The sequence below is a fragment of the Acipenser ruthenus genome, chromosome 33 (assembly GCF_902713425.1).
Source record: "Acipenser ruthenus chromosome 33, fAciRut3.2 maternal haplotype, whole genome shotgun sequence".
Lineage (NCBI taxonomy): Eukaryota > Metazoa > Chordata > Actinopteri > Acipenseriformes > Acipenseridae > Acipenser > Acipenser ruthenus.
The window spans coordinates 5570657-5593626 of NC_081221.1; the positions used below are offsets into that span (position 1 = coordinate 5570657).

The window sequence follows — 22970 nt, forward strand, 5'->3', positions numbered from 1 at the left end:
AAACATACACAAAGGGGTGGTGCCCATTGCCACAATGTAGTATTCACTATTTCTAATTAGTTTCACTACTTTTTGCCTTCACTTGTAGTTATTGAATTTGAAAGCTGGCCTTTTAGCCATTTATAGGGAATGGTAATTAAGGTTATAAGTGGGGCATACGTCTACCTCTTTCAAAGTATGAGACAACAGTTGTACCCGACTTATTTCCCTGTGAATACATGCTTGATATCCTCATTCATTTTTACATAAAGTGATTGTTTTAAGCTTATTCCTGACCCCTGGTGTCTTGGTTTGAACTATCACTTCCACTGACATTGTTGGTCCATTTACCAGGCCTTACCAGGTTTATAAAGGTGGTGACAGCAAATACGCTACCAAGGTTATTCCAGTTGACAACCACCCCTTGGTATCCGATAGGGTTCATTGCAGAATAAAGGGACCAGCCATAAAAGAATGTCATATCTACAAAAAGGCTAAATTATAAAATAAAACAGAAGAGTAAAAAACACAAATTCAGGAAGATCCTTTTCTATGTGCCTGCCAGTCATTCACTTTTTATTACATTTTTTTGAAATTTTGTGTAAACTTTATGGAGTGTCAGAAGTTGCTCTGCCTTAACTTTAATAGAACATCTGTGCATTATAAAACTGATACATAGATAGGAAACAGCATGGGAGAATTGTGCACACAGTGGCTGAAGGGGATAGGATTGGTTTCTTCAACAAGGAGAATGGGAAGAACAATAACTAGAAGAATATTTTTTTCCACTGTTTGACTGCTTATTTCTCCTAATCTATCATTAGCTAATAAAGTGTTAGACTGTCTAGATGTGTGCAGAACAATAAGTAAAATGCCATTTAAATAATTGGGATAGTTCTGTCGATGCCCTATTTAACTTGTGTAGAGAGGCACAGTAGCTGCTCCGACCATTGTTCTACAGTGTGACTTTTGATTATCTTCAGGGTTTCAGGACACCAACACCTTTTTATATTAGGGTCAGTGCATTTAGTGCTTATGAAAGCTAAGGGACTAATAATGTTGGCTACAGACAGGAATGGTGCTGTGGAAAGCATTTGTTGTGAAATAAGCTGGATTTGAGTCTATGTAAGAATAAAACATTAACCTCATTGTACCACAAGCAACCTATGTTTTAAAATCTAGACTATAAACTCCCCTTTTGCACAACACAACACACCTCAGTGGGACTCTCAATGACTATTATAATACATAGCATGCCCTGAACAGCAGCAGCAATTTAAAAGCCAGTGCTTCAGCAGAAGCTTAACTCAGTTGGCGGCTGTAACCTGACACTGAATCTCACCTGACTGTAAGCCTTGTAGACTTATAATCAGAATACTTCCCCTGTGAATGTTAGTGGCAGCTGTGTGTGCCAGTAGGGATTGGGACACCAGGGTGACCTTGGGGATTGCAGAATGGTATGGTTTCCACTGACACTGTGCACAAGAATGAAAGGAGCAGTCACTCACAAGCTGTCATAGAGTGATATATGGGCACTGCAGTAAATGGACAATTGGTTCGCAGTATAGTAAAACTCCACACTGCAATAACAGTCACTTTTGTGGGCTGACAGATGACTGTACTGTACCTGAATGGAAAGCATGATGGTTTCTGATGCAACAAAAGAGAATTAACAATGAAAAGAAAATTGGAAAGTATGTAGTTTATTCTAAAAACAAACATTGGCCTCAGGATAAGACTCCCTACAATTATGCTCATTTTTATATTAAGTATGATTCCTGGTTGTCAATTTACTGCATTGTTCTGTAGTGTAGCCTCGAGTGTATTATTCTGCTTGTCTAGTTTCAGCTGCTTCCATCCTTGAAGCCTTACTTTACACTCTTTTCCTCTGAGTTAAACAGGTGAGCACCTTCTGCTAATTGCAGCAGGAGGAGGTTATAAGCGTCATCATTGTTCATTTTTTACATGCTACCCAATTCCAACCATATGCATCCAGAATAGCTTGCTGGTCCAACTCAACCAAAGGGCTATTTTACTGTTGGATCCGTATAGTTCAGTAAAACACATTTAAATTATAGAATCTAGAATTTAACAGAGAACAAAAACGAAATCAGGTCATGTACATAACCAAATTTTATGACAACTGTCAGGTATTGTCTGGAATGGATATATGTAAAGAGGCAGAAAAGAGGGGAGGCACAGGATACAGGGGATTATCTTAGCTGATGGTGTGTTTCTGTAAATACTGAGGCATTGCTTTCCAAAAAGCATAGATCTGTGCCACTACAGTTCAGGAGTAAAAAATAAAAACATGAACAAACAAAAAAATGTAGCCTTTTTTTCTTCCATATGCTGTTTTATTTTGTAATAATAACATTTACAGGCTATGCTTATAGTACCAAATTTTAAACCTTTTTATTTAATTTTATTCTGGTACTGGATTCTAGTACTGTTTATAATATATGCTTTTAAATTTTAAAGACCAGACTATTATTACTGTACAAAATATGAAAGTGTAATTCCCTCTGCAGGACAAAAATCCTTGTATAACTACAATGTATAGATTATAAAATATTTTATAGAGGTTACACATTTGAATATTACCCTATATGCAAGTAAAAGCATTATATCCATTTAAAAGACTGTACAGGGTGCAGGTGTAAAATAATTGGGAAAAATGTTAGAATTAAAAAATATATATATATATATGTGATGGTTATTCAGGTTAACAGTTGGTCATACTACTGTAGTTCAAGACAAGATAGTCCTTTCTAAAAGTGTAATAGTAAAAGCCTGCCAAAGTTAAACATAGTAAAAGGATTTTAAAAGTAAAAGTATTTCAAAAGTTCTCTCAGGCCCTTACCAGTCCATTTTGTTTTATTTATTTATTTAGTTTTCTAGCCAAGACCATAATATATGTATTTCTTTCCCTTGCCCATAACAGAATGACTGGCAGGCACAAGATAAGAATCAGCCAGATACATTCCACATGCTTGATTTCGTTTCCTGATCCTTTTTAATGATTCATTCAGTACAGACCCACTGTCTATTGCATTCAGCAAATAGGCTGCATCTTCTTTATCATATATTAAAAGAGCCCTTCCATTTCAGGAAAGCCTTTGACAGATACAATGTCTATAGAGCTCAGATGTCCCCAGGGTATTCGTACATTAGATGGATACCCAAGGGCCATAGTTGATACAACAACTTGTTTGGGAAGGGCATCATATTTGGGAAGATGGATAGCAACAGATAGTTTTGATAGCATATTGCAGGGATACAATAAGCATTTTTATCATCCACAATAAATGCCTGATGTGTAGAATTGAGTGATTTGTTAATGGAATGTATCCTAAGACCCCCTTAACTCCTTTTAGGAAACAACAACATTTTTTTTGGTTAGCTTGCTTTGAATTAATGTGTTGGCTTGTAAGCTTAATATACTAACACATATTTAGACAGGCACCTTCTCCGCAAAGTTTGCTGAATTTAAAATGTAAGTGGCTGGATACCTCAGACATTTATACATTTTTAATATTATCAAATATCCACATTTTTGTGCTATAAGTCTGCTGTCAAATCTAACACACAGCATTATATTAAGTTAGGAACACACAAGGAGTACTGCAATGACGTTCTTACCAGTGGTATTTTTGTAACACCAGTTTGTTCAGTTCGTAGGCATTTCAACCAGTCTTCACATTAATTTGGTCGAGTAATGATATATAAAGAGTGGTGATAAGCTTCTTGGCACTATTTTCTGTTCTATTAATCCTATTTCTGTACAGACCTAAACACTCTTATACAAAAATAACAAAAACAAAAACACAATTTTAACTTGAATAGCACTGAAGACATTTTCACTTTCAAGTTTGGTCACAATTGTAGATTTTTTTTTTTTTTTTAATGTATTTATTTTATCCTGAATTGGGGATCGGATGTTTTTTTTTTAAAATTAGTTTATGAAGAGTATGAATTTTATGAATTGAGTGCTTAATAGTTGTGGACACTGAGACATCATAAAAGTAATCTTACAAATGTGTTCTTGTTCTTCACTTCACATTACCAGCTTCATATTGGTGTCTACAGAGTTACAAATATACCACAATGGGACAGCTAGCATTACCATGAGATCTGATAAAGGTTACAATGTTCTACGTTGCAGATAATTTGTGGAGTGACTGAATATCCCCATATGCAGTAGATAGTCCTCATCTTAAAATAACCTTTTGAGGACACTGTGAAACTATTTAAACATATGTCAGGTACTCTGTCAAGCCTTACAGATGTTTAGGAAATCCTTTACTCTTTGAAGACCATCTGGTTTAAAATTGGAATTAAGTCTATATTTGAATCAGCATCTTCATGTCATATTAAGATCCTGCAAGCCCTAGTATCCTGGGTGAGATAAAGAAGCAAATCATTACTCTGCGTTTGACCTGTACAGTATTTTCACTTCCACTATTGGGATCTTTAAATGCAAGCTGTTCCAGGAAAACTTTGAGTGCAATAACTATTTAACCTGTTAATTATTGAACATTTCCGACAGTCCTCTTAGCAGTACATTTATAGTCGCTGGTTGTGTATGATTTTGTATTATTGTGCTATACCTTGTCAGACTAATCAATTTGGAATGCAAATTGTATCTCTGACCCATTATATAAGAGCTCCATATAACAACAGTCCAGTCCTGATAGGCAAGACAGCAGATATAATTCTGATAGACAGCACCAGGCTTCTGTTTCTCTCCCCACATTCTCTTTAGGAACCAGATGCAGTAATATTGAGGAATGGTCCACACTTTGTCAGGTCTAATATGTACCATCCTGACTGACAGCTTTACAATTCTTGTAAGACTGGAACTTATAATAAGGAGGTGCAACACAATCAGCTCACTGAAACCCAAAGACAGCTTTATTAGCAGACTGTATACAGTCCAAGATTGCTCAATGTATACAGACCACATGGAACAGGCAATAACATACAGTAAGAGCACATACATGGTTATGTACAGCACCCTGAGAGAGAGAGAGAGAGAGAGAGAGAGAGAGAGAGAGAGAGAGAGAGAGAGAGAGAGAGAGAGAGAGAGAGAGAGAGAGAGAGAGAGAGAGAGAGAGAGAGAGAGAGAGACCCCAGCTGGGTTACTAGTATATCATCAAGAAAGGAATAACCAGTGACCTGATCCCCGCAATAGGGGAGTCGACTTAAAATAATGTATACCACGTTTTTTGCTCATTTGAGAACAGGTGGACAAAAATAATCATAAATATATCCGAAAACCCTCAAATTTCTTTTGGAAAACATTATATATATATATATATATATATATATATATATATATATATATATATATATATATATATAAACGTGCTCAGATTTGTTGGTACCCCTCCACAAAGAACGAAGAATGCACAATTTTCTCTGAAATAACTTGAAACTGACAAAAGTAATTGGCATCCACCATTGTTTATACCATATTTAATAGAAATCAGACTTTGCTTTTGATTTTTTATTCAACATAATATTTTAAATAATAAAACCAATGAAAATGGCATGGACAAAAATGATGGGACCGCTTACCTAATATTTTGTTGCACAACCTTTAGAGGCAATCACTGCAATCAAACGTTTTCTGTAGCTCTCAATGAGACTTCTGCACCTGTTAACAGGTAGTTTGGCCCACTCTTCCCGAGCAAATTGCTCCAGCTGTCTCAGGTTTGATGGGTGCCTTCTCCAGACTGCAAGTTTCAGCTCTTTCCATAGATGTTCAATAGGATTCAGATCAGGACTCATAGAAGGCCACTTCAGAATAGTCCAATGTTTTGTTCTTATCCATTCTTGGGTGCTTTTAGCTGTGTGTTATGGGTCATTATCCTGTTGGAGGACCCATGACCTGCGACTGAGACAGAGCTTTCTGAAACTGGGCAGTACGTTTCGCTCCAGAATGCCTTGATAGTCTTGAGATTTCGTTGTGCCCTGCACAGATTCAAGGCACCCTGTGCCAGGCGCAGCAAAGCAGCCCCAAAACATAACCGAGCCTCCTCCATGTTTCACTGTAGGTATGGTGTTCTTTTCTTTGAAAGCTTCATTTTTTCGTCTGTGAACATAGAGCTGATGTGACTTGCCAAATAGCTCCAGTTTTGACTCATCTGTCCAAAGGACATTCTCCCAGAAGGATTGTGGCTTGTCAATATGCATTTTAGCAAATTCCAGTCTGGCTTTTTTATGTTTTTCTTTCAAAAGTGGAGTCCTCCTGGGTCTTCTTCCATGGAGCCCACTTTCGCGCAAAAAGCGACGGATGGTGCAATCAGAAACTGACGTACCTTCACCTTGGAGTTCAGCTTGTATCTCTTTGGCAGTTATCCTTGGTTCCTTTTCTACCATTCGCACTATCCTTCTGTTCAATCTGGGGTCGATTTTCCTCTTGCGGCCGCGCCCAGGGAGGTTGGCTACAGTTCCATGGACCTTAAACTTCTTAATATTTGCAACTGTTGTCACAGGAACATCAAGCTGCTTGGAGATGGTCTTGTAGCCTTTACCTTTACCATGCTTGTCTATTATTTTCTTTCTGATCTCCTCAGACAACTCTCTCCTTTGCTTTCTCTGGTCCATGTTCAGTGTGGTGCACACAATGATACCAAACAGCACAGTGACTACTTTTCTCCATTTAAATAGGCTGAATGACTGATTACAAGATTGGAGACATGTGTGATACTAATTAAAGAAACTAATTAGTTTGAAATATCACTATAATCCAATTATTTATTATCTTTTCTAAGGGGTACCAACAAATGTGTCCAGGCCATTTTAGAATATCTTTGTAGAATAAGCAATAATTCATCTCTTTTCACAGCTTCTTTGCTTTATTCTATGACATACCAAAGGCATGCAAGTATACATGATAAAATAGCTTTTAATTTCATCACTTTTCAGGAGGAATGAAGCATTATTTCAATGAGCTATAAGGGTACCAACACATTTGAGCACGTCTGTATATATATATATATATATATATATATATATATATATATATATATATATATATATAACATGTATATATACACTGAGTGTACAAAACATTAGGAACACCTGCTCTTTCCATGAAATAGAGTGACGAGGTGAATCCAGGCTATGATCCCTTATTGATGTAACCTGTTAAATCCACTTCAATCAGTGTAGATGAAGGGAAGACAGGTTAAAGAAGGATTTTTAAGCCTTGACACAATTGATACATGGATTGTGTATGTGTGCCATTCAGAGGGTAAATGGGCAAGACAACAGATTTTAGTGCCTTTGAATGGGGTATGGTAGTAGGTGGCAGGCGCGCCGGTTTGAGTGTGTCAAGAACTTCAACGATGCTGGGTTTTTCACACTCAACAATTTCCCGTGTGTATCAAGGATGGTCCACCACCCAAAGGACATCCAGCCAACGGCAGGCCAGTGGTCAAAAACGGCTCATTGATGAAAGAGGCCAAAGGAGGCTGACATGAATTGTGCAGAGCAACAGACAGGCTACAGTTAGTCAACTGACAGTCCAGTACAACATTGGTGCCGAAAGACCCATAAAAGAATGCACAACTTGTCGTACCTTGACACGAATGGGGTATGGCAGCCGACGACCTAACAGAGTTCCACTTCTTTCAGCAAAACACAAGAAACTGCGGTTGCAGTGGGCTAAGGAACGATATGAGGACTAGGGTATGGAGAAAACCACATGAGTACATGCATCCATCATGCCGCGTGTCAACATTGCAGGCTGGTGGTGGTGGTGTGATGGTGTGGGGTGTGTTTTCATGGCACACATTGGGCCCCTTGATAAAAGTGGAGCAACGTTGAATGCCACAGGATATCTGAACATCATTGCCAATCAGATGCATCCCTTCATGGCAGCAATGTATCCATCTGCTAATGGATTTTTTCAGCAGGATAATGCCCCATGCCACAAGGCTAGGATTATCCAGGAATGGTTCCATGAACATGACAGTGAATTCAGCTTACTGCAGTGGCCTGCCCAGTCACCAGATCTCAATCCAGCTGAGCATCTGTGGGATGAGATGGAACGAGCTATTGGAAGTAGAGATCCACTACCAGCCAACTTGACACAACTGTGGGAAGCATTGGAGTCAACATGGGCCAGCATCCCCGTGGAATGCTTTCGACACCTTGTAGAGTCCATGCCCCGACGAATTGAGGCTGTTCTGAGGGCAAAAGAGGGTGCAACTCAATATTAGGAAGGTGTTCCTAATGTTTTGCACACTCAGTATATATATATATATATATATATATATATATATATATATATATATATATATATATATATATATAAACTTAAGTACTGTAGCTTAGAATCAACAGACTGTCTTGTAAGCTTAATATGCTTACCTTGAGCGTTTCACAATGTAGCGATAAAAGGCCTGCCACCAATCGAAGAGGGCAGCCTAACGTACATTTTCTCAGAACAGAGTGATAAAACAAAAGACTAAAATAATAACAATCCTCTAAATCTATAACCTTATCAATAGATTTGCTGCTTGATGGCTATGCAGATTACTGAGTGCTGTAGTTCCCTTTTCTGAAGAGCTTATGAATACTTGCATGTTAAATGAATGTGACTGGCAGTCCGTAGTGAAAGCCTCAGATCTTTTATACAATTTACAAATATAGTAAATGTATTTTTAGGATCACTCTGAACATTTCAAATAAAAAATTGTAATTTCTTTAGTGAATCTCATTAGTGTTATGAGGAATACTTAACTGCCTTTCACCTCTGGAGGCTTATGCTCTGTATGAATAAGGAGTGTGAGATTTAAATTATTTTACCATGTTTTTTCTCGGAAATTTAAACTGCCCAATTTTGTTCATTCAACGCTGTGACTCCCTACAACAGCTCCGCAGAACAGAAGGTCAGAGGGCATCTTCTAATCCCACAAACAAACCAACAGCCTCTTGAAAACTAGAAGCTTAAAAAGCTGATGTTGACGAGCTACTGACCACTGGTGGACAAAGTCAGCCCTGTAGATGTCTGCTTAAGTACATGGTCAGGAGGGGCTGCTGTAGTGCAGTCGGGTGACCAACTCGGCCTCCCTAACCTGAAAAAGCACCAGAGCCAATGCAACACTGCTAGCAGAATCACTGACAAATATTGACGAGTTTGCATAGTCAGGAAGTGAATCTGTGCATCCTCTAACTGTATGATCACCACACGGTTGTGCCTTTACCAGATGAGCCACTTTGGGACCCCCAACTATTATTCTTTTATTTTTTTAAACACCGCTTTTTGTTGCGTCTTCTAAAATTTGGTCAAGGTTAGGGGTTTGGGTATCCGCTGACAGACAGGAGAGAGACTGGAGGTTGTCTTTCACACGCCACTCAGATGTGCAGGATTTATTTACAATGTTTACAAATAATTCTTATTGGCTGGCCTTCCAGCTCTTGTTCAAAGCATGTGGCCAGGGGTTAATTGATAATACATCAATTAACACCTGGCCACATTCCATACTTGTTCTAATTTAGGGATTCTAACTCCCAGACCAGCCATATTTAACACAAAATTATTTCAAAAAACAAAAACACTATTTACAGTCATAAATTGATACATGACCTTTTCCTAAAAAAAATAAATAAATAATAATTAGAATTAAATGTCTTTTTTTGTACAAATTAAAGGGGACAGTTATCCTTGGAGCAACACAGATAAAAATAGCTGAATGCAAAACATTTTTTCCTGCCAGGCTTGTCAATTGCATTTCCTGTACAGTCTTAAGATTACTGAAGGCTTTACTTATGTTTATCCTTGGTGAAATTAAGTGACATAGTTAGATAACTGTATAGGAAACTCCCCTTTTAAAGTTACAACACCAACGCATGTTGCTCCACAATCTTGTCTAGGGGTGAGCATTTGATATTTCCTTTTAACAAAATATTCTTGAACAAATAACACATCAAGTGGAATCAAAGATATTTAATAACCCCTTAAAGGAAAAGTAATTTTAGTATACAATATTCATGGATAAATATTATATAGCCCTTTCCATGTACCACAAGTGCTTGCCTTTCAAGGATTTGAATCATGCAGATCTTTGGAGACTTGCAAAGCTTAATTACACTGTAAGACAGTCAAGACATATGGGAGGTGGGGTTTTTTAAGTACTTTTCATTATTATTTGTGGATTACATATTTCAGTACTTTGTGGAATGACTGTTCTGAAGTTGCATAAAACATTTGAAAGGTTACTGTTGCAGGTGTAAACTGTAATTTATATTTGGCAGTAATATATTAATATACTTTTATTTTTTTCGTTCTTCACATTAATATAATCACTGTGCACTCATTATCACTGTGATTTACATGTGTTTTATGTATTCGATTTGTTTTATTTTTTCACTAATGTAAACATGTTATTCACCTGAACTTCATTCCCCAATTGACTAATGCGCTAATTATACGGGGCATTCTTCATAAGGCTAACCAGACTGTCATTTAGAAGGGACTTTAAAAACAGCAGAGCGAGCACCGACTGAGAGACACAGAGCACTGCGGTGAGGTGCAGCTTGTTGCCGAGGGAGGCAGAGAGATGTCTCGCAGAACTGGGAGAGAACCGGATAGAGGAACGTAGAAAGAAGCACGGAGCTGGAGAGACGTGCAAGAAGAGAGAGCTGAGCAAAGACGTGGTTTAAGGCAGATTCAGCTTAGAGGGAAGAGGCGAGTTTACCTCCCTCTCACAGAAGTTAAGTGCTTCATCTATTTTTTATTGATTTTGTTTTCGCCGTGTTTCTACATTTTAACTATTTCAAATTGTTGCTTTAGCAGAGTTTTATTTACTTTCTTTTAGAAATCCCTCCCGTTTTTCAGACGCCTATTAGAACATGGAGAAGGGGCTGTGATTGGACTCTTTATTGTTTTTTTTAAATTTCTACTTGTAATCTTTTTATTACTTTATTTCTTTTGGCCATTTTGTAGTCTTTTAAACTTTGATTTGAGTACTTGTGTTTTTTTTTTTTTTTAAATAAATATTTTAAAATATTCTGTGCTCCTTGTATGCATTGCCAGGGTGTTGCCTCACCAATATTAAAAATAACTATTCAGTTTTGCTGTAGTTGACAGCTACCAGGTGACGTTATGGAAATTTAAAATACAAATTGATTATCTATCTATCGGAGTATCAGGAATTTATAAGGGAGAATGATGCTTGAAACAGCTCAAAGAGGTCCCCTGGTAAACTCTGGTAAATACTACATCGTATCATGCCTAAATATTAAATTACTGAATAATGCTAAACTTAAAAATACTAAAAGAAACTTAAAATCAATGACAAACATTTCTACTCGAAGTCTTGAAGACATTGAGGAAGACTAAGTGTATTTTAGTATTTCTAAATGCATAGTATAACCATGGAGAAAGCATAAAGAAAAAATGCAAAATGATTGGTTAATTTTACAATGGTGAACTTGTATAAGGATAAATGTGGGCAGCTGTAAAATATCCTATGAGATTAACTTATTGCAATATTAAGTGATCTGTTGGAGTCTTGCACATCTAACTTGTATAAAAAGTACACTATATAATAATCTATGCTACTATTATCACATTTGTAATGTGGATGACTTGACTTTTCAAAGAAAGATTGAACAGGTTCTGTTCTGTTTATAAGCAGATTTATTTAAAAAAAAAACACTTAATCAAATGCATTGTTTTTTTCCCCCACAGTAATATTTAACATTGCTTTAAAGTTTTATTTATATGATTTCATGTTGAATAATCTATTCCCAAGGTATTTAATAACTTTCTTACAAGTTCATTAATATGTTTCTGTATTGGTTAGTTTTCCAGACTTTATTTTTATTTGGACTCAGCTGTGTGTTGGGAAAATCTTAATACCTACTGCACAGGGAGTGAATCTAGTGTTGTGGCAAGATCAATTAGTTTCACTCCATTCAAAGAGAAATGCATTCTAGAAAACTAAATGATATACTAAAAAAAAAAAAAGCACTGTAGAAAGTTGTGATGCTAATGAGTGGTAGGAAAATGTGGCCATTTGTCTTAGTTTTTTCCAGTCTGGACAGACTTCACCTGCAGGGTTGTACTGTATGTTGCCTTTGGGGATTATAAATAGTTTTGTAAATATTTTTTGCGTGTATTTTCACACCATAAATGTTTGATCAGTTGATGTGTCTGGGTTTTTTGGGTGAGAAGTTTGACCACCATTACATTTATTGTAAATTGTGCAGCCACATGTTAAACCTGCAACAAAAAAAATCTATTTAACAGTAAGAGACACTTTTTACACACAACATTTTAACTTGTACTACAGTGCACACATTTCTGTTCTGGAGAATGCAATATATATATATAGATTACATTTAACAAGCAGTCTTGATCCCCTAAAGGTTGTTCAGGAAAAATTAGTTATTGGAATAAATCTTTCAAGTGCATTTTTTTATTTTTTCTTGTATACTTAAAATTAAACTCCAATTACATCCACCAGCTGTTAATTAGGAATCCAAAGCAGGGATTATGTGGTGTTTTTTTTTTTTTTTTAGGGTTAAAAAAAAATGAAATCACTACATCTGGCTAAAAGGCTCTCAAATAATTCAATATTACCTGACTTACCTGCAATTAACTGAGGGATAACAAAAGATAATTGAGTTGGTTTTACCTTATAAATACAGTTTTATCATAAAATTCCTGAACATAGGTATGTTTGTTTAATTTTTGTAAGTAGCTCTATAAAATAAAAGCTATGATTTTATACAAACATCCAACCCCAGGGGAACGTCAAGGGAATACTAAACACATTGATGCTAACAGAGCCTGGTGGTTGAATATAGTTCCAAAGCCACAATGTGATCTTTCAGCTAATTAGTGCCAAAAAATGTTAGAGACAAAGATGCTTGTGGTACCTGGGCAAACTTTAATGATGCCATTTTAAATGGCAATCCAGAACAAGTTAATGTATCTCTGTTTTGCTCTCAAAGTAATTGTTTGCCATTAGTCAGATTATACTGTTTGTATTGTGGTTTTTAAAACCAATAAATGTTTGTATGTACCCCAAAGCAGGTTATGATGAAGTGAACAATGTTGACCTTACCCCCAAAACACAGAGGTAAAATGCATCTTGCAGGCATATATGGCATAGAGTAAGTCAGAAATATGTGGAAGTCTTCACAGCCATGTTCAGCTTTGTACTATTTTGTGTCTAGAAGAGATGTCATCTTTGTGCAATTTTATTCCAGAAGCAGATGTCCAGGGGTAATGGTTGGGAGGAACCTTGTATTCGTTGGTGATGCGAGTACCCACGCATTAGTAGATTGAGGATGCTCTTTTGGTAGTAGAGTGTTGGGAGACACAGGGAACTGTGACTTTCTCCTGTATCCGTGGGGAAACCAGGACATAGCCCATCATTAAAAAATATTTGACTGTTGGAAGTCAGACAAGCCGTGTAATCGTGGCCGTATCCAGTAATTTTAGGTAGTCTGGCCATTTAAAAAATGTAATGAGTTAAAATGTGGGGTCAATCTCTGCTAGGACCATTGGGGCAAAAGTCTGTTGGTTGAATTTTCCTGCTGCAAGCTGATTTGTTCCCGCCCAAAGAAAACAAAGAGAGCGAAGGGCGGAAAAGTTGGAGGGAATATCAAAGAGACAAGGTTGGGGTTTGGTAGGAGAATCCTCGAGGTCTACTAAAACGCCAGGGGAGGGGGATTGGCATCCAATGTGACCTGCGGACGGGCGGGGGTACCGATACCCACAGTGCACAAGCTATCATAGCCCTGCTCGATATACCGAATGTCTGGGACTGGGATTGTGGAAGGGTGGTGGGTAATTCACTGACACAGGGGAGACAGAAAGGTGAACTTGAAACACCGTGCAGGCGTTTAGTTTTATTATTGGTGGGTGATTCCACATTATTGGTGGAGCTGCTGATTCCACAGAAGTGGCTATGCCAACCTCCAGCGAGTTTATCGCAGGGGAAATATAGGCCTTCTCAGTGAGAAGTGTGACGGGGTTTCAGTGCGAGCTTTAGTTCAGCCAAGGAGATTCCTAAGGCCATCTAAATTAGCTACAAAGACCTTCATGAAGACGATGGGAAGTTATTTTGTACCTTATGCAACAAGGTACTTGACCACAAAAGGAAGTCAACTATTGATCATTTAAAGTCCATTTAGGAGCTCCCGAGTGGCGCATCCAGTAAAAGCACTCGCTAGAGTGCAGGATGCGCTCTATAGCCTGGACGTCGCGAGTTCGAGTCCAGGCTATTCCACAGCCGACCGTGGACGGGAGCTTCCAGGGGGCGGCACTCAATTGGCCGAGCGTCGCCCGGGGGGAGGGAGGGTTAGGTCGGCCAGGGTGTCCTCGGCTCACCGTGCACCAGCGACCCCTGTAGTTTGGCCGGGCGCCTGCGGGCTTGCCTGTAAGCTGCCCAGAGCTGCGTTGTCCTCCGACGCTGTAGCTCTGAGGCGGCTGCACGGTGAGTCTACAGCGTGTAAAGAAGCGGGCGGCTGACGGCACACGCTTCGGAGGACAGCGTGTGTTCATCTTCGCCCCTCCCGAGTCAGCGCAGGGGTGGTAGCGGTGAGCTGAGTCTAAAAAATAATTGGACATTTCAAATTGGGGAGAAAATAATAAACTAATTGCAACGACTAAATTTTATAAAAAAAATTAAAAAAAATTTGCAAAAATTTTGTAAAGTCCATTTAACATACAAACCGCAAGTCCAGTATTTTCAGTACTCGCTGTCAGAGCTTCTGTTAAAATGGCAGAATACAGTGACAATGACCATGGATAGACAAACAGTGGCTGAAGAACAAAACAAGGTAAGAAGTATTTTTTTTTTTTTTAACAAAAGGATTTCGTATTTAGTCGCAAGTTCAAAGCGAAGCTTTGTTCCATTACTCCTATGTGAGAGGTCAGAGAAAGAATTCGGACCTTGCTTGTACTCCCTATGTTGCAGGTCCTGAAAGATGTCATTCTAATTAATTTTTTGTACATGGTGTAATAACACGAATGCTCAAAAAGGAGGGGGGGCAACTATTATATATTATCCAATTGCTTGGGGTGACTTAACATTTTAGTGAAATTTATTATTTTTTATTTATTTTATTGTTACTTTTCCCATTTGTTTTGAGGTATGTGATGGTAGCACTTTCACATTGTGGCCTTGGTCAAAGAAACAAAAAAGGTAGTTTATCAGCCAATCAGCGTTGCCTGTCACTGTTTCCAAACTATTTCTAATGTGCTGTCTTGATGTGAATACGTTTTAATTACAACATTTTGGTGAACAAATGTTTCTAAAAATACCCTGTTACATTTGTACAAAAATGCTCCAAGCCTAGGACATGTTTGTAAAACAGTGCATTTGTAAAATTTACCAATGATGTTTTTAATTCCTGTGCACCACTAAAACATTATTCTGCTAGGCAAATGTTTTTACTAATGTGATAGAATAGTCATATGGTTTTGGCCATAACTGTATTTAACTGTATTTAATTTAATTTTATGTATTTAACACGGTTGTGCTCACTCGCACTTTGCCTCTTTAAAAACATAGCCCTGACACAAACTTGAGATTAACACTTTGTACGTGCTCTTAAGAATACAAAAACAAAAGGAGGCTGTGTGGTCCAGTGGTTAAAGAAAAGGGCTTGTAACCAGGAGGTCCCTGGTTCAAATCCCACCTCAGCCACTGACTCATTGTGTGACCCTGAGCAAGTCACTTCACTTCCTTGTGCTCCGTCTTTCGGGTGAGACGTAGTTGTAAGTGACTCTGCAGCTGATGCATAGTTCACACATCCTAGTCTGTAAGTCGCCTTGGATAAAGGCATCTGCTAAATAAACAAATAAGAATAATAAAATAAACACCTAGCTCTACTCAAGCACTAACTGAACATACAGGAACACGCTAACTATAAACAGGACAGTTTACCCGTTAACAAACACACTTTTACACACTGTAGCATGGTAACACACAGTACTTTTCATTTGACTGCTCAGCAGGAGGGTACACCTTCCTGCTTCCTTCCACTCAGCAGTCCAGAACAGACTAGCTGTCTCCCTTTTAACCTCTGCACCTGGCCTTAATTTACAATAACTGCTAGGTGCAGGTGATAATTTAACAATTAACGTTCAAATTAAACAATTAACACACACATTTGCATGTGTGTTTGGCAGGGAGGATTTTAACACCTTCCCTGTCTTGCTACAATACATTAAAAAAAAAAAAATCCAATAGTCAGTGCTGTAACAGTTTTTAAAAAAGTGAATTTTCTTTGCTTTATTGTATGTTTGTTTTTTCTTTGAGTTCCATAAAATATGGCAGAGTAACATGTTCTGTTTTTTTTTTTTTGTTTTTTTTTTCAGATTTTTAGCAGTCCTCAAACCTCGAGGTCAAGTGTAAAGCGTTGAGTGTCTATCATTCAAGTCAGAGTCTGAATCCTTGAAACAAAACTAAAATCAATTTTCATTCAACCAGTGGTAGTAGTGGGGGAACAGTTTACCTAACGGATGTGGTCTGATATCCCCCAGGAAAAATGCATAAAATACTAAATACAAAAATTCAATTCAGCACAGAGAATCCACCATGGATGAGATTTATTGATTGCAATTTCAGGTGGTTTAGTGAACTGTGATGGGCGCTCAGGGCTTGAGTGAATAATAAATTTGGCTGGATGGCCTAGTCCTTGGGTGCGCAAAGGCTACCTGCATGAGGCCGGCTGGAAAAAACATGAACAGTTACATGCATCCCAGTGCCCCCGCTACGAAGTGGCTATGAGCCACCTCCCCCCCTTAAAGTTCAAGTTTGTGGACGTTTCATTTTGATAGAAGCCGAGATCTGGATTATAGAGCCGGTGTAGTGTTAGAAAGTGGTACATCATCAGAATGTGGTACGCATACCAAACCCAAAGTGGTGCGCTGTCAGATTTTGGTACATGTGCAATAAATTGCGATCTGATCGGTGTTTTCCTATTGTCAAAAAGAGATACATTTACCATGAATAACACATTCTTTTTTTTGCAAACTTTTAAACTGGAAATAGGCAATCAATTTCTCTAAAGAAGAAAAAAAACCATTCACGAAGTCCACCACAAAGTTGCACAAGTAAAACAAAAAAAGTGTACAAGACCCAATATATTGCATGTGGTAAATATTCATATACTATTTTCATAAAGGTGGAAAAATATAATAAATTACATTAAAAATGACGTACAAAAAAAGACTGGAAAATGATCAAATAAAAAAAGTAAAAGACTGAAAACAGCATGACGTAGCAGATTTGAATGGGAGCTTCCCTGCTTTCTTAGCGGAAGTTGTTTAGGCATACGCTAGCAATCGCAGTTGCTATGTACCACTTTTTAACACGCAACTCAAAATAACACTCAACCGGTAAGAAATTAAAGTTACTTTCACCTCGGACTATATCATCTACTTGGACATCAATTTGGGTAAAATCTGCAAATCTGGTTTAGACATTGCCGGAACTGTGTGTGTGTGTGTGTGTGTGTGTGTGTGTGTGTGTGTGTGTGTGTGTGTCTAGATTATATATATATATATATATATATATATATACACACACTGTGTTCTTAAATAGTAAATTTAGTATTTGTTTTGCAAAACAGAAACGTTGTTTCGCTTTCATTGCATTTGCACTTGTATTAAGTCTGTAATACAACGATGCATTTACGAGATTGTGCTTCAGTTCATTTGATTTCTAATGTATTTATCTATTCTCTTTTACACACAGATATCATATATTTATGTATTTCCCCTTTGTGTAGGTTCATAATGGAATTAAAAAAAAATAATAATAATTCTAGGTTGACGCTGCACAGCGTATTGTTAGTGTTTTTCCCGCATCCATGATAAATTATTTTCATTTTGGTAAATGAAGTAGTATTAAGTTATTCTGTCATTCTTTTTTGCATAGCTGTATGATATCTGCCTGTTTGACGGTAGGCAATTTTCGATTTGAGACTTTAGTGCATAGTTTTACACTGAATTTGCCAGGTGAATTCATTGACGTTACTTGCAGTGATGACGTGTGCTGGGAACAAGTGGAGATTAGAAGCAAAGCACAGAATATTTAAATCACACAGCAACTTTATGTGAGAAGCTCTACAAGTATGATGATAACTTACATGATTATTTGTTCATTCATTTTTTTTTTGTTTTCAGGAAACTCAAAATTAAAGGTGACCAATGTTCTATTGTTTTCAGTGCAAACAAATTATATTCCAGAGATTCAGGGAGCTCAGCAAAAGCAAATTACATATTTTTCAAGAATGCAGTTTTAGAAATGTGCTTAAACTTAGAACACGGTTTAAAAGTAGTAAAGATAAAGGCTTGTTAAAAGCCAAATTATTACTTACTTCTTTACCATGCTGACATTATTTATTCCTTATAAAACGTAATGCAAAAGAGAAAAAAAAAATTGGTCTGTGATGGTTGGATTTGTGTTACGTTACAACCTACCCCACTTACAATTTCTTATTCTTGCTATAATTGGCTAACCAGTGATTGGATAATGTTTTGTTGGGTGGGTTTTTATTGTGCACAGTTTCCTAGTAACTGCAATATTAGCAGGGCCCACCTACTTTTTGTCCCATAATTCAAGCACTGGAGCTAAATCATTTTTCTTGAGCCAATATTACCAACTCTTGATCCAGGATGAACACCATAAACCAATATAACTACACTACTACAGATTTGCTATAACATGTGTTTCTTTCAAAACTGTACACGTGAAAAAAGAACTCACATATATGGAATTTATTAAGAAGCAGTTATTTCATTAGCCGTAGTACTGATGTAGATGTGAAGAAAGACTAACATTTGGCACCCCTAGTTCTAATTTGCTAAGGTGAATCGGAAATGAGTGTACTGAGAATAGTCTGTCTCACACAGACATGAACTGGGCAAAGTACTAAACCCACTCAATGGATATCAATTACAGTACTACTACTACAAAAAAAAAAAACATTAATGCACACACACACAGTAGAGAATAATTTAAAAATGTTGATAAGTAAATGAATAAACATTATAGTGCTGCATACCAGTATGTGTAATATTGTACTGTAATTGTATACAGCTTTATTTAATATTGTACTTATTAAAGAAAAAAAATACAAAAATAAAACATGATTTTATTATTTGTTTGAAGGCAAATCACTCCAGAGTTGTTCTAAGTCCATGACAACCTAGTGTAGCTGTATTTGTAAACATTTGATTGACATGTTATTTTATTTCTCTAAATTTGACTATCCTCTAAGAACGTTTTGTTATGGACATTTAAAGTTTAAAATAACACATTGCAAATCTGTAACTATTGACAGGACCATCAACATAAATGTTTCTAGGTGGCTATGTCACCATGGGAACACACAGCCGTCCTTGGACAGGATGATAGGAGCTGTTTAGACACACCGCATGCCAGGGCTGCTTTCAGTACCGAGCGGAGAGCTGCAGACATAACTTCATAACAGAGGTTGGACAGCATAAGTGCGTTTTATACAGTATTCCGATTCCGATAAATCTGACAAACAGAAACGGTGGAGCAGAAGAATACAAGGAAGCCAGTGGGTTACACAGACAATTTAGATGCAATATTGAACAACATTTATATTAAAACATTTACAATAACAGCAAAAAGACCACCTGGGTCAACGGACGTCTATAAACCTTCTTAAGAGATAAATATTACATTTCCGTCACTTCTATCGCAGAGTAAAGGTGAGTGCTGCGTTACCTGCCACTTTCCTGCAACCATTCACGAAAACAACAAACAAGCGACTGCTTCATCTGATGTATGGCACACAGCAAGACGGCGAAGTTGCACAGGGAGTGGAATTAATGACCACAAGCTGCGGCGACAAAAGCCCTGCCACTGGAGTCTAACTGGAGCGGAGTGAAGAGTCTGTGCGAACCCATCTGAAGCGCACGACATAGCAGCACCGCTCAGCATACGATCTGTAGCTAGCACGGCGGAACGGACTGGAACATCATTCAGGCAGCCTAACCTGACCAAACCGGACTATTTTGTTATATAGTGGTGGTGACAACAACAACAAGCAGCTGGATACACGGTGAACTGAACACTCAATAATACCTTAATACTTTTTTGTATTTATTTTTTGTATTATATTATTATATATTATATTATTATTATATTTTCACGGTTTTTATTTCAGAAGTAATGCAGAGAGGATATTGGCAAATATTTAACTTGGATCTAGCAGGGAGTATCAAACCGTGTGATAACTGGCAACAGAATGCACAAGAATTTGGAAAATAATAAACACGCTGTTTTGTTACATAGTCAAAACTGAGAAGAACCAAGTATTTATTTATACATATATTTACATAATAATAATAATAATAATAATAATAATAATAATAATAATAATAATAATAATAATCTGTTTTACCACATGGAGGTTACTGCATATCCCCAGCCCGGAGAACTGCCGGAAAAATAATAAGATTCCCACACACGGTGTGAAGCGGACTATTTCATTCCAAAACCGGGAAAATTAGATAAACCTTCTGAAGAGCACAGATAGGGCAACCGAAACTAAGCATCTTGCAAATATTAGACTGCTGATAAACGAGTTTAAGGTGCTTTTGTTCGTAAAAGCACCAGTTAAGAGCCCCACAAATCGAACCACCAACCGGGGCTTATCTGCTGCAATGTCGTGAACTGGAATTATCCACTGCATTAATTACAATACAAGAGCCATAATATTGCCAAGAGAACAGGTTTACAAAAGTTAGTTGATAATAAGGCATTATTATATGACTGCATACGATTAGGATCCCAAATACCCAGAAAGATCGTTGCATAACACATTGAACTACAATATTTACTGTAAGGTACGGAGCCAAGGCTGAACCTGCATGGGTGAAGTCGATTGCAAGAAAGTATCGATTGACGGACGTACAATTGATGGTATAACAACAACAAAAATCCTGTAGGAAGATATATCTGTCTGTCCGACTGCCGCAAGGTAGTACAGTCGCCTCTGCCATACATCTGTTTAGTTGAGAATTGAATGAACAGACTGTACATATTCAACAAACAGATTTAAACTCCACAAGATGAGCGTCCGGAGAAAGTATTCCATCCAACTGCTGCAGGTAAGGCACCTAACAACGCGTGTATTATAACCATGTATGCTGCATTTGCTTATTGAAGTTAAATGTGCAAAATAAGCTTTCGTGATGAATTGAATCTAGTAGCCTATTATACTGTGTTCTAAAATAAAATAGTGCAATGGATGGTTTTATTTTGTTTGTTCTTCTGAAAATATCTATCAATCAATCTATCTATCTATCTATCTATCTATCTATCTATCTATCTATCTATCTATCTATCTATCTATTATTTAACTACGTTGCTAAGTTTGTAGACACTACATGTAAAGCGTAGGAGTAAAACCAATTATATAAAAAGGTAGTCATGTTTTTAAATCTATCCTGATACACGGCGACATTGTTTTTAAGTACAGCACTCAGTATAGTTGCACCTCTGAAGTAGAACTTGAATGTAACCAAAATATTATTATTATTATTATTATTATTATTATTATTATTATTATTATTATTATTATTATTATTATTATTATTAATTATACTGCATTGTGTTTGTCTTGTTCAAAGAACTATATGAACGACAAATGTATCAGTTTATAAGCAAGCCTGTGATGGCATTGATTTAAAGAGGTTTGATATTTTAGAAAGGCTACCTTGTTTACATATCTTAAAACATAATACCTTGGGGTTATTTTGTTGCTCGTTTTTATTTCAGCATGACGTTACTTCTGCTGTGCCATTATGTGCAGGGGTTAATAGTATTCAGAAGTCGATGCTTGTGAATGTTTCATGTGGCTAGCTTTAGAAAAGTAATCAAAGGCTGTACAACTAATGATTTCAGGATAGGACATCTAAAATCAGCATTATTGCGATGATAAGTTGAATAAAGTGAAAGCTGGATGAAGTGAATATAGTGGTGTAGTGCCCCTTTTCTGCTACTTTATTATTCTTTGGAGAAACACTTTTTTTTCTTAATCGGATATTTAACACACATTGTGCGTTTTCCTTAAATACACTCTGTTCATTTACATTAATTTAGAGTGTACAAGAAATCATCATGCAGAAAAAAGGAGAGTTCATAACAATGAAAATGTTTGTGGAACACTGCTTGTCAATATGTTGCTCTTGGATAGTGCGTTAAGATCTACCCTTTATTAACATCACTGATTTGTAATGCATCTCTCCCGTCTGTGTTACACACGTCTTGACGTTTTATTTTTCAAACAAGAGTCAGTACTGTGTACATACGTCAGTGGAAACACATTAGGCAATAGAACACTTTACACAAATATTATGCAAATAAAGACACCGCCTTATTACCCGTAATAAAATAAACCAAACGTGAATGAATCGACCGAGAGGGTATTAACTAAACATTATTTTGTTTTATACGCCCAATGTCCACGGCTCAATCGTTGAATGCACATATCAACCAACAGGTTTAATTGTAAGTAACAAAATATAAATGATAACGTGTAGTATTGGCGAGTGTGTTAAAGCTTACTGCCCGATAATTCAGTACTGCATTTTAAAGTATTTATAATAAAAGTTGCACATACTCAACAGGTTACATTTAAAATGGCAGTTTAATAATTAGAATGCGAGTCATATGAGTTCAACTATATTGATTGATGTGCATTTATTTCAGTTAATGTGTGTAGCCTTAGAACTGCACATTCAACCGTACATTGTAAAGTACTATTGTGTACACAGTAACTTCTCAATGCAGTACAACAAAGTGCAGAAGTTCCAGGTACCTATAATGAGTATTTGAGTCGTCACTGTGTCAAGTACTGTAAACAATCATCCATTTGGGAATAATGTAGCCTGGAAAGAATGTCAAAGTAGCTTTCTTAATTAACTATACAACTTTGATACCTTTCCAATGGCTGATAATGATACTGGTTTA

The 22970-nt window shown here is 37.0% G+C and overlaps 1 protein-coding gene across 1 annotated transcript in view; it reads left to right on the top strand.

Moving 5' to 3' along the window:
- The first annotated feature begins 19438 nt into the window (after nucleotides 1-19438).
- The window catches only part of crhr1 (corticotropin releasing hormone receptor 1), a 185227-nt gene continuing 181695 nt past the window's right edge, over nucleotides 19439-22970 (top strand). The window contains exon 1 of the mRNA XM_059006700.1: nucleotides 19439-21106. Coding sequence (XP_058862683.1) covers nucleotides 21068-21106 — 39 coding nt within the window. The 5' untranslated portion in view covers nucleotides 19439-21067. The remainder of the gene's footprint in view (nucleotides 21107-22970) is intronic.